Source organism: Ovis canadensis, chromosome 13, assembly GCF_042477335.2.
Source record: "Ovis canadensis isolate MfBH-ARS-UI-01 breed Bighorn chromosome 13, ARS-UI_OviCan_v2, whole genome shotgun sequence".
In the NCBI taxonomy this organism is placed as follows: domain Eukaryota; kingdom Metazoa; phylum Chordata; class Mammalia; order Artiodactyla; family Bovidae; genus Ovis; species Ovis canadensis.
Window position 1 is genome coordinate 87,488,265 of NC_091257.1, and position 12,202 is coordinate 87,500,466.

General features: G+C 47.2%; 1 protein-coding gene across 3 annotated transcripts in view; it reads left to right on the plus strand.

The window, feature by feature from the left end:
* Positions 1–3,337, plus strand: part of L3MBTL1 (L3MBTL histone methyl-lysine binding protein 1) — a 31,780-nt gene extending 28,443 nt beyond the window's left edge. For 2 of the 3 annotated variants that reach the window (XM_069546979.1, XM_069546982.1), the window contains one exon: positions 634–3,337. In XM_069546979.1, coding sequence (XP_069403080.1) covers positions 634–732 — 99 coding nt within the window. In that variant the 3' untranslated portion in view covers positions 733–3,337. The remainder of the gene's footprint in view (positions 1–633) is intronic. The other variant, XM_069546980.1, reaches the window with a different exon arrangement.
* The last annotated feature ends 8,865 nt before the right edge of the window (positions 3,338–12,202 follow it).

Here is a 12,202-nt window from a genome sequence, read left to right on the forward strand (position 1 = left end):
GAGGTGTCATTTAACTAATTCCACTCTCCCCTGTGTTTCTTATAAACTGGACATCGGGTGCAGAGGCTTGGTTAGATTCAAGTTAAATCTCTCTCTCTTTTCCTCTCTTCCTTCCCCACCCTGCCCTTCCTTCTCAAAAAGAGCTCACAGGTAACAAGGTAGAGCTTAGCCCACATCACATGGGATTGCCAGCCGTGTCTGCTGGTTTACTATTCACAGCACTGAAATAGACTTGTGGGTTTATATGAGGACAGCAACAACGGGTTCTTAGAAGCCCCTGTCAGTGAGGACACAGAGTGTTTTGCAAATACACTCTGAAATCCAGACCAGCCAGCCGGAAGAGAGAGACTGTGTGTGTGTGGACACGGGGAGGCCAGTGGATGTCTTTCTTTCCTTCTCTGTCCCCATCGCTGTCTTCCTTTTTTCCTCCCTCCCTTCCTTGTCTTTTCTCCTTTTTCCTTCCTCTCCCGCCTTCCACCGCCCCTCCCCACGCCTGTCCTTCACGCCCATCTTCTTTCTCCCTCCCACCCCCCACGCATACCCCCCACCCTCCTCGTTCCCCTCTCCGCTTTCCACCTCCCTCCCGCGACCCCTCAGATGATTGACGGCGAGGCCTTCCTTTTGCTGACACAGGCGGACATTGTGAAGATCATGAGCGTCAAGCTGGGCCCAGCCTTGAAGATCTACAACGCCATTCTCATGTTCAAAACCGCCGACGACACCTTAAAGTGACTGGCGCAGGGCTGGGCCTCCCCCTGCAGCTGATGCTTCCTTCCCAACTTGAGTTCCTACCATCCCACCTGTGCCCCCCCCCCTCCACCCTCTGGCCCTTAACCGGGGTGGTCCTTCTCTCTGGGGCCACTTCCTGCAAGGTACAGGGGAGCAGAAGAGCCCTGGGGAGGATGGAGTCCTGGAGCTCATCCACCACCAGGCACACCAGTGAGGGTGTGAGCCGGCCGCTGGAGCGTTACTGGTGGCGAAGGTTGAAGGTGCCCCACCCATGACGGCCCCACCTCTCCAGCGACCTGTTTCATCACCGAAGGGTCTTTCTCTCAGCAGTTAAAAAAGAGTCTGGTAGAACGAGAGTCCTTCAGCCTGAGGCCCTTCCCTCTCCGGCATCTCTCTATGCTTCCCCCTCCCCACCCTGCCGTCTCCTTTCCTCCCTCCAGGAAGCCACCCTGCCGCAAACACATTGATTCAAAGCAGCACCTTTGTTTCTGTCTGCTGGTTTTGTTGCCCTCATTCTGCTGTCTGGTTTTCCCAGACATTCCCAGAGGTGTGTCTTCATAGCATCACTGAGGGCTGTGGGTGCCTTTCTGTCTCTTGCCCAGCAGTGGGGATTCTGAGCCAGGATGCCTTCTTCGGCGTGCCCAGTTCTGGACCACTCGGTATTTGAGTGTCCCCTATGCCCTGTCTGGTTTCCAGCCGAGTGGGTGGTTAGAACCTGTTTGGCTTCTGCAGCAGAGGCTGAGGTTCCCCAGATGTTCCCACACACCCGCTGTGTCAACTGTGGAGAGGAAACAGGCTGGCCGGCTCGGTAGCCGAGGCCAACCCCCTGGGTACATCAGACAGTCCCGGGCCATGGCCTGCAGAGTGGTCGGCAGACATGGAGGCTCTCAAAGCAGAGCAGAGCATCCTTCCCTGCCGCCGTGGGTCTCAGCCAGAGTATTGCCCAGGAGGTAAGGGCCCCATGTCTGCCAGGCCTTTTGCCGTGGGGATGCCTGCCTGGTACGTGCTCTGCCTGGCATGCACCTCCCCCCATGGAGTCACATTCAGCCTGCCTCTTAGATGTCTTGGTTTTGGGAAAATCTCACAAAGTCTCATAAAAGGTGGGAGTTGGGAAGAAGGTGAATTCCTCTAGCTTTGAATTCTCCATGTCCCTTAAGCTTCTCTTACCACCCTCCATCTTGCATTGCCAGCCAGGTACCTGCCATGGCTCTGGGATTTTGACCTTTCTGTCCAAGTGTGGCCTCCACTGAGTCCCTGCCAAACCTGCCTCCCAGCCTGCAGGGGCAGGGGGCAGAGGCCCTGGAGGACCCGGCCACACCCATGGAGATGAGGTGCCACTGCCAGGCTCTTGTGGAGCCAGGGGCCTCCCCTGGACCCCTCATCTCTGCCACGTGATACACATGTGCAAGTGTATGTCGGGCATTCTCAGATGTGCTTGTCAGGGTGCAGACATGAGGCTTGGTGTGGGAAAATGTCAAGGGCTATTATGAACATATGAAGCTTTATCTTTGGAAAACCCAAAGCTCTGTTGATTTCCTGCCCCGGCCCAAGAGAGGACCCTCTCTCACGGAAACCTGGGTAGCTGGACCAGGGCAGCCATTCAGCCCCTGCTGCACTGCCGCAGGGGTGCGGACGGACCTCAGAGAAACCACCTTCCCGGGAAGGCTTGGCCCTGCCCTGCCCTGGGCAGGGGGCTGGGTTTACCAAGGTTGCATGGGCATCCCCTTGCCCAGGAGTAAGGAGGAGCCCATCTGAGCCTCTCTGTCCTGGTTGCTCAGGTGGCATTGAAACCCACCAGCTGCATGGCCTTGTCTGCTCCTCCGTGAGACTGCAGAGAGCTCGCTGACTCTGGCATAAGAAGACAGCAAGTACACACAGCCATGCTGTGGGGCCTCTCCACTTCTAAGTAGGAGCACAGCTGGGACAGCTGAGCCACATGGGTCTGCCCTCCGCTGTCCTAACCCTTGTCTATGGGAAAGACAAGATGGACCAGAGGCCTTGGAGAAAAGGGCCCCCAGGCCCCCAAACTTTGAGCCTCAGCACTGTCTTACACCAACATCAAACTCTGGAAAGAAACCAAATCATAAAAAAAAAAGGAGGGGGATAAGAAATCTGCCTTCTGTCCACCCAGGTTCTTCACCCCCTCCCTTCCCCAAATGAAGTCATTACACCATGACCTGGGCACACAGTGAGGGGTGAAGGGAAGGAGTTGGCACCCCTGTCCTGTGCCCTCTGACCTGCTCTCCAGCGGAAAAAACCACCATACTTTGGCCCTGGCAGCCTCTCCTAGCCCTTGCCCTGGCTTAGGACAGCCAGATGCTTTCTGTTTAATTTCTGAAGCGGAGAGAATGATCCTAGAGTTGGAAAATGAAGCCTGTTTGCACTTTCATTCACACACACTTTGGTGGAGTTATGTTTTTTTTGTACTTGCCTCGTGAGAGTGTGCCTGTGTGTGTGTGTGTTGGTGCATGCACGCACACGTGCGTGTTCTTTAAGAGAATCTTCTGGTTAAAGATAAAGTCACTCTTGAGAGAGAAAAATTTACAAATAAAATGTGGTGTATTTTGTCAGTGTATTGAAACAACATAAATAAACTTGAAGAACAGGATGGTTTGCTGCCAGAGTCTGTTTCTGTTTTCATGGTCAGAGATCCAGAAAGCACAAAATGAATTACTGTTCCATTAATGGAGAGAATGAAGCATTCTTTATTGTAATATAATAAAGCTGTTAGAGGTCCTAAAGCATCTGATTTTTATTCTATTTTAAAGAAACGAAGGATAAAGATAGATGGCTGTATTAGTCAACATAATGTGAAAATGGGAACCCCCTGAGAATAGTGTGAAAATGACCTGATCCTTGACAGTTTATAAATGGTCAAGAGTGGAAAATTCAGTAAAGCCTCCAGGTTTTCTGGGGTTTTTTTTGTTTTTGTTTTCGCTTTTTGTTTTGCTTTTGTTGCTGCGCTGGGTTTTCGTTGCTCTGCGTGGGCTTTCTCTAGTTGCAGCGAGCAGGGGCTACTCGCTAGCTGTGGCACATGGGGTTCTCGTCGCAGTGGCCCCTCCTGTTGGAGACCACGGGCCCTGGAGCGCACGGGCTTCTGTGGTTGTGGCTCAAAATTTAGTCTCTCTGCAGCTTGTGGAATCCTCCCAGACCAGTGATTGGTGTGTGTACCCTGCACTGGGGGCAGATTTTCATCCACTGTACCACCAGAGAAGTCCCTCCAGTTTTTTTAAATGACCTCAAATTGAGGGATGGGGAAATGTCAAGATGAACACTTAGAATTTGTTAAAGTTCCCAGAAATGGTGTGAGCAGATGCGGAAGTGGCAGAAATAGTCCATCACATCACGCCAGCAACATCCTTAAATTCCTTGTTTCCGCTACTCTTCCAGACTGCTTGGCTAGAAGAGTGCCAGCCATGGAGCTGCCTAAGAGCCCATCTTTCCCACACTTTAGCCAGGAATTTATCTTACTGAGCAGGTTGGAACCATGGTGGGCTGATGTTCTTTGGCTTCAACCCTTAGGGCTGCCCAGGAAGCAACTGGAATTTGGGGCAGGGGTGGATTAACTTTGACTTCCCTTTACCTTGCTCCTCAAACCTCCTACCCCATTACCTTTCACTTTGTCTCAGTAAATGTCCTCACCATCTATGTCACAGAGAAAACGGAGGTCATCAGAAGGAATACCCCACCTTCCTGCCACCTTATATGACAGTCCCCTCTTACCTGCATCCATCCTTCCTCCTTTCCTACCTATCACAGTGGAAGAACTGATGCTTCCCTTTGTCTGAAGTTAACCATCTGCCAGCCATGTCTGCTATAAAAGGAAAAGAAGTGGTATTGAAAGACAAATAAGGACTTTTGGAAATTTCAAATGTGATTGCAGAGATAATTCAGCACAAGGGTTGAAAGACTAAGTTCATATTGTCCCAAAAGTAGAATAAAAAAAGAGATGAAAATGGGGAAGAGTAAGAAAATTAGGAGGAGAAGAGGATGACAGAGGATGAGATGGTTGAATGGCATTACCTATTCGATAGACATGAGTTTGAGTAAGCTCTGGGAGTTGGTGATGGACAGGAAAGCCTGGCGTGCTGCAGTCCATGGGGTCACAGAGAGACAGAGACTGAACTGAACTGAACTGAACTGAAGAAAATTAGAAGACTAACTGCTGCTGCTGCTGCTGCAAAGTCACTTCAGTCATGTCCAACTCTGTGCGACCCCATAGACGGCAGCCCACCAGGCTCCCCCATCCCTGGGATTCTCCAGGCAAGAACACTGGAGTGGGTTGCCATTTCCTTCTCCAATGCATGAAAGTGAAAAGTGAACGGGAAGTCGCTCAGTCGTGTCCAACTCTTCGCGACCCCATGGACTGCAGCCTACCAGGCTCCTCCATCCATGGGATTTTCCAGGCAAGAGTACTGGAGTGGGGTGCCATTGCCTTCTCTGGAGGACTAACTAGAAATCCAATATACGACTAATAGGAATGCCATTAAGAGAGAACAGATAAATTATAATAAAAAGGAACTTAAAAAAGGAAATTTCACAGAGAGACAAATGGAAAGATCCCACTACATGCCCAGGCCAGTGGATGTAAAAGGAATGACACCAAGCTATATTATTGTGAGATGTCAGAATAATGAGAACAAAGAGGAGAGCTAAAAGCTCCCAGAGGAATAAAACAGGTCACATCCAAAGGAACATGAAGTACGATAGCACTGACCTTCTCAATAGCTATGCTGGAAGCAAGAGGAAAGAGAGGAATGTCTTCACAACTTCAAAGAAAAATTCTGTGCCCAGTCAAGCTGTCAATCAAATATGAAAGCAGAACATTTTCAAACATTCAAGGCTTCAAACTTTTACCTCCCATGTACCTTTCCTCAGAAAGCCAGTGGAGAATGTGTTCCATCAAAATGAAAAGAGTAAATCAAAAAGAGAAAAATCCCAGGAATTTGAAGATATGTCTTTTCAACATAAGAAAATCAATCTATATAATATTCCACATTACTGGAATGAATGGGAAAGCATGTGATCACCTCGATTGATGTATTAACAGAAAAGGCATTTGACAAAAATCCAACACCTTTTCACAATAAAAACTGTCAGAAAACTAGAAATAGGAGGAAACTTCCTCAACATGATAAATAAGCGGCAAGACAATACTCATGGGTAGGAAGACTTAACATTGTTAAAACATCAATACTTGCCTGCAGTGATCTATAGAGTCAGTGTAAACTCTATCAAAATTCCAGTGGGCGTTTTTGCAGGAATATGTAAGCTGATTCTCATATTTGTATGAAATTGCAAGTGGCAAAATCTTAAAGAACAAAGTTGGAGGACTCAGACTTTCTGGTTTCAAAACTTACTACAAAGGTAATGTAATCAAAATGGATGATACTGGCATAGGGGCAGGCATAAAGAACAACTAAATAGAACTGAGAGTCCAGAAATAAATCCGTACGTTCATGGCCAATTGACTTTTTTTTTAATCTTTAGCAGTACAGCTCGGCATGTGGGATCCTATTTCCCCTATACCAGCAATTGGTGGAACTGGTGCCTGCTGTATTGGAAGTATGGCACCTTAACCACTGAACCTCCAGGGACATCCCAGCAGCCAAATGATTTTCTTAAATTTCTGTTTAAAGCCAATTGATTTTTGATGAATGTCAAGCCCATTCAATGGGGAAGGAACAGGACACTGAGATTTCCACTTGTGAAAAAGTGAGGTTGGATGCGTATCTTATACTCTATAGAAAATGAACTCCAAATGGATCGATGACCCAAATAGCAGCGCTAAAACCATAAACCCCTTATAAGGAAACATAGAGGTAAATTTTTATGACCTTGGAATTGACAGTGCTTTCCAGAGGGGACACCAAAAATGCAAGCAACAAAAGAAAAATCAGACAAGTTGTACTTCATCAAAACTAAAACCTTTTGGACATTGAATGAAAAAGTTGAAACAACAGCCTACAGAATGGGAAAGAATATGTGCAAATTACATATCTTATGAGAGTTCACTATCTAAAATATATAAATAATTCCTAAAACTAAACAACAGAAAGACAATCCAAATAAAGAATCGCAGAGGACTTGACTGAACATTTCTCCAAAGATAGACAAATGGCTAACACACACAGAGATGTTCAACATCATTAGTATTAGAAAAATGCAAATCAAAACCACAATGGGCTACCATGTCACACCTACCAGGATCACTATAATAAAATAAAGGAAAATAATAATTGTTGGAAAGGATGTGAAGAATCTGCTGGTTGGAATGTAAAATGGTGCAGCCACTGCGAAAAGTTTGGCACAGTTTGGCTCCTCAAAAAGCTAAATATAGAGTTACTGTACTACCCAGTGGACTTTTCAGGTGGCGCTAGTGGTAAAGAACCCGCCTGCCAATGCACGAGACCTAAGAGAGACAGGGGCTTGGATCCCTGGGTCGGGAAGATCCCCTGGAGGAGGGCATGGCAGCCCACTCCAGTACTCTTGCCTGGAGAACCCCATGGACAGCTACATGCTCTCTGGCCAGCTATAGTTCATGGGGTCACAAAGAGCCGGACATGACTGAAACGAATTAGTACACACACACAGCACATCAGTTCAGTTCAGTTCAGTTGCTCAGTCGTGTCTGACTCTTTGCAACCCCATGAATCGCAGCATGCCAGGCCTCCCTGTCCATCATCAACTCCCGGAGTTTACTCAAACTCATGTCCATCGAGTCGGTGATGCCATCCAGCCATCTCATCCTCTGTCGCCCCCTTCTCCTCCTGCCCCCAATCCCTCCCAGCATCAGGGTCTTTTCCAGTGAGTCAACTCTTCACATGAGGTGGCCAGAGTATTGGAGTTTCAGCTTTAGCATCAGTCCTTCCAATGAACACCCAGGACTGATCTCCTTTAGAATGGACTGGTTGGATCTCCTTGCAGTCCAAGGGACTCTCAAGAGTCTTCTCCAACACCACAGTTTTCAATTTTACTCCTAAGTATGTATCTAAAATGGAGAAGGAAATGGCAACCTACTCCAGTACTCTTGCCTGGAAAATTCCATGGGTGGAGGAGCCTCGTAGGCTACAATCCGTGGGGTCACAAAGAGTCGGACACGACTTCACTTTCACTTTTCATACATCTAAAGGATTTGGAAACAGATTTTTTATATGCCAGTGTTCATTGAAGCATTATTCACCATGTTCAAAAGGTGGAAGCAACCCAAAAGTCCATTAATAGATGAACAGGTAGACAAAATATAGATGAATAAATAGACATGCATGCATGCTAAGCCACTTTATTCGTGTATGACTCTTTTCGACCCTATGAACTCTAGCTCTCCAGGCTCCTCTGCCCGTGGGGATTCTCCAGGCAAGACTACTGGAATGGGTTGCCATGCCCTCTTCCAGGGGATCTTCCCTGCCCAGGGATTGAACCCACATCTCCTGCATTGACTGGCACCACCTGGGAATCCTCGAATAGATAGACAAAATGTGGTATATCTATCCATACAGTGGAATATTATTCAACCGTTAAATGGACTAAGCAACATGGATGAATCTTGAAAATATTACACTAGGTGAAATAAGCCAGGTACAAAAAGACAAATACTGTGTGATTCCACTTACATGAAATATCTAGAATAGGCAAGTTTATAGAGACAGACAGAGAGTAGACTGGAGGTTACCAGGGGCTGGGTGAAGAGGGAATTGGGAGTTATTGCTTAATGGCCACAGAGCTGTTCCTAGGGGTGATGAAAAAGTTTTGGAAAGAGATACTGATGATGATTGCACAACACTGTGAAAGTACTTGACACTCAACTGTCCACTTCCTAATGATTAAAATGGCAACTTTTATTTACATAGATTTAACCACTGTTTTGAAAGAGGACACCCATAGGATCCAGGAAATAGGACATCCAACAAGGAGAGGGACAAAGAAAGGGCTTCTCTGATGGTTCAGTGGTTAAGATTCCACATTTCCCCTGCAGGGGGCATGGGTTCATCTAAACCATGCTATTTGGGCACGTGGAAGTATTAAGATTCTGCATGCCACATGGCACACTCAAAAAAAAAAAAATTAAACAAAATTTTTTAAAGGAGAAAGACAGAGGGGATTTCCAGAGTGATGGAAAAAGGGCCAGGCTGACAACTGAGCTGTTGTCCAGATGAAAAGAGAAGGATAAAAATCTCCAGGAAGGATGAGAAAAAAAAAAAAAAACCAACCAAACAAACCCAATGAAATTGGCCGAAAAGTTCACTCAGGTTTTTCCCTAAGATATTACAGAAAAACTCAATTGAATTTTTTAGGCTAACCCAATATTACTGTATTAGGAGGCTCTTTTCAGCTCTATCAAAGAGTTTAAGAATTATTTGCATGTGTGTTTGTACAGGTGTAAAATATATGCAGAGGTATACACTGAGTATTTCAAACAATCAGATGAGACAATGACCAACTAATTTTAGGAAAAGCAGAGGTGAATGTTTGAATGGGCGAGATGGAAATATTGTAAGGAAACCACTTGAGAATTTCTAAAAAATGACAGATGGAGGGACTCGCAGTATAATCATGCTATTTAGACACATGGACGTATTAATAAATAGCAAAGGAAGCTCTGTGACAACCTAGAGGGGTGAGATGGGGTGGGAGGTAGGAGGGAGGTTCAAGAGGGAGGGGACATATGTATACCTATGGCTGATTCATGTTGATGTGTGGCAGAAACCAACACAATATTGTAAAGCAATTATCCTTCAATTAAAAATAAATACATTAAAAAAAAATACCAAAGGAAACAGCTAAAGTGCATTCCTTGTCCATGAGGAAGGAGATGGGGAACAGACCTTTCTCATTATCTGCCTCATAGTCCAGCTCCATTTTAAAAATTCTGTACATTTATCACGTTCTGAAAATCTTTTTCTTCTAAAAGAAAAGTAAGTGGGGCGGGAGCAGGGGGGCCTCATCTCTAGCCTGTGTGTGAACTCTGTTGACGCAAGGGTCTTGCACTCAATCCACACGGATAACAGGCTTCTCAGTTCTGACCCCTGATTCCCCTCTGCCTATGGATGAATCTGCAGGTGTGAGAGGGTGTGTGTAGGTGGGGTTATTGGTGGGAGTAGGGATGGGGCGGGACAGATAAAGCAGGGAAAAGTGGGCCGAGGGATGCCAAGGTGGAGGGAGTATTCCCACTGGATTCCCACTGGTTCAGACTCTTGTTTCCCCTTCTCATCCCTGAGAACAAATTTTGACCGTCACATCCAAGCTACAGAAGCCAGCCAGCTGAAAGAGAGGATACAGGGAGATTAGGAAGGAAAAGGAAAAGGAGAATGAAGGGGGGACAGGGGAATGCCTTCTGGGCAGGAGTGGCCTTGGCCATTTTCTGCAGCATCTTTGAGAGGAAAGGGCAAGTTTAAACCCCACCGCTGATAGCATGTCAGTGGGTACAGCTTTTTAGAGTAACTTGGTAGGTACGTCAAAATGAACCCAGAACTCCCACTTTCATGAGTTTACCAGAAAGAAACACATGCCAAGGTCACACGATATTAACAGAGATATTCTCTGCAGCCTCCTTAAAATTACTGTGATTTTGGTCAACAGTCTGACTGTCCATCAGCAAAGGAACAGAGGATGGAAAATAGTAGTGGGGAAATTAATCCCACATTTAGAAGTGTGATACAGCGAGGCATGCAGGATCTTTAGTTCCCCGACAAACCCGTGCTCCCTGCAGAAGTGTGGAGTCCCTGATACAGATGTTTTTAAAATGCTGTATGTGTTGACACGGGCTTCCCAGGTGGTGCTAGTGGTAAAGAACCCACCTGCCAATGCAGGTAGAGAGTTCCATCCCTGGGTGGGTGAAGATTTCCTGGAGAAGGGCATGGCACCCACTCCAGTATTCTTCCCTGGGGAATCCCATGGACAGAGAAGCCTGGCAGGCTGCAGTCCATGGCGTCGCACAGAATTGGACATGACTGAAGTGACTTAGCAGGCAGCATGCACATATGTGTTGACACAGAGAGCTGTGTGTGAGGGGAAAAAGTGAGCTGCTGAACAATATGTAGAGTATGGTGCATTTTGGGGGGCGGGGAGATGGATGAGATATGCAGATGAAGGTATAGGCAAAAGTCTGGAAGAAATGTCACCTTTGAGTTAATAGCAGTTATCTCTGGAAATGAGATTGAAGATAGGCTGGAGAAGTTTTCACTTTTTATTTCAAGGTCTTCAGTGTGTTGGAATGCTTCCATACTGATTATGCAATACCATCTTGTGGGGTATTTTTCAAACTGGCTGGAAGAGAGGAGGTTTCAGAGGAGGAGCAGCTCAGCCAAGGAAAGGGGCAGGACTCTGGGCTCTGCCCTGATTTGCTCGGTGCCCTAGGGCCAGCTGCTGCCCCTCTCTGGGCCAAAGCCAGGCAACTGCTGCTGTGTGTGCTGGCAGAGGAGTGAGGCCTGCAGAGCTGTCGAGAGCACATTCACCAGTTTCTTTCTTTTTTTTTTTTTTTCATTCACCAGTTTCTAAGGCACTGGAATGACTGGGAAGTTGTTGACATTTTTAAAAATTTATTTTTGGCTGCCCTGGGTCTTTGTTGTTGTGCATGGGTTTCTCTTGCTGTGGAGCACAGGCTCTAGGCATTTGGGCTCAGTAGTTGTGGCAAAGGACTCAGTTGCTCCAAAGCATATGGGATCATCCCAGACCAGGAATCAAACCAATGTCCCCTGCATTGGCAGGCAGATTCTTAACCACTGTGCCACCAGGAAAGGCCTGTTGACATTTTAATTTAAAAAAAAAAAAAAAGGCAGCAAAGGAGGCAGCATGGTAGTCAGACTCTGAGTTCCCTGCTAAGAAGGGGGACACGGGGCAAAACTTTGCTCACCTGTCCAGCAATCCAGGCTCCACCCCTGCCCTGAGTTAGAACCCTCGGTCTGGGCAGCTACAGATCAAACAGGACAAAGCCTGGGGTGAGCTGAGCCCTGGTTCCTGAGTCTCAGTTCTCCAAAGGGCAAGGTGGGGCACGGGTCTCCATTCAGACAGGGTGCTCCTCCCAGGTCGGTGCCCAGGCAGTGCTGGGGCAGGTGAGCTCTGGGCCCAGGATTTGGCTCAACACAAGAGAGTGCCAGGAGTATCAGGTTGTTGGGCTGGCACAGTGGGCAAATGAGCTGCTCCTCCCCAGATGGATCCACGATTGAGCTAATCAAAGAGGTTGGTGGTGCCCATTAGTGAGAACGGTGCAAAACAAGCACCTTCCTTGGTCGATTTCTCAGGCTCTAAGCAAAAGGGACAGTGACTCTGCTAATGGAATCAGGGAAGGCTGCGTAGAAAGAGCCCGCATTTCAGCAGGGCTTCAGGTGGGGTTGGTGGGGGCAAGATTTCAGAGAATGAAATGGGACAGGGACTTAATGAATGAAATGTTAAAGGTACTTCAGAGCTCCTCCATGTTCGGCAACATCACACATTCACACAAGGTTCCGGGAGCTGGAGTCACTTGCCCAAGGTC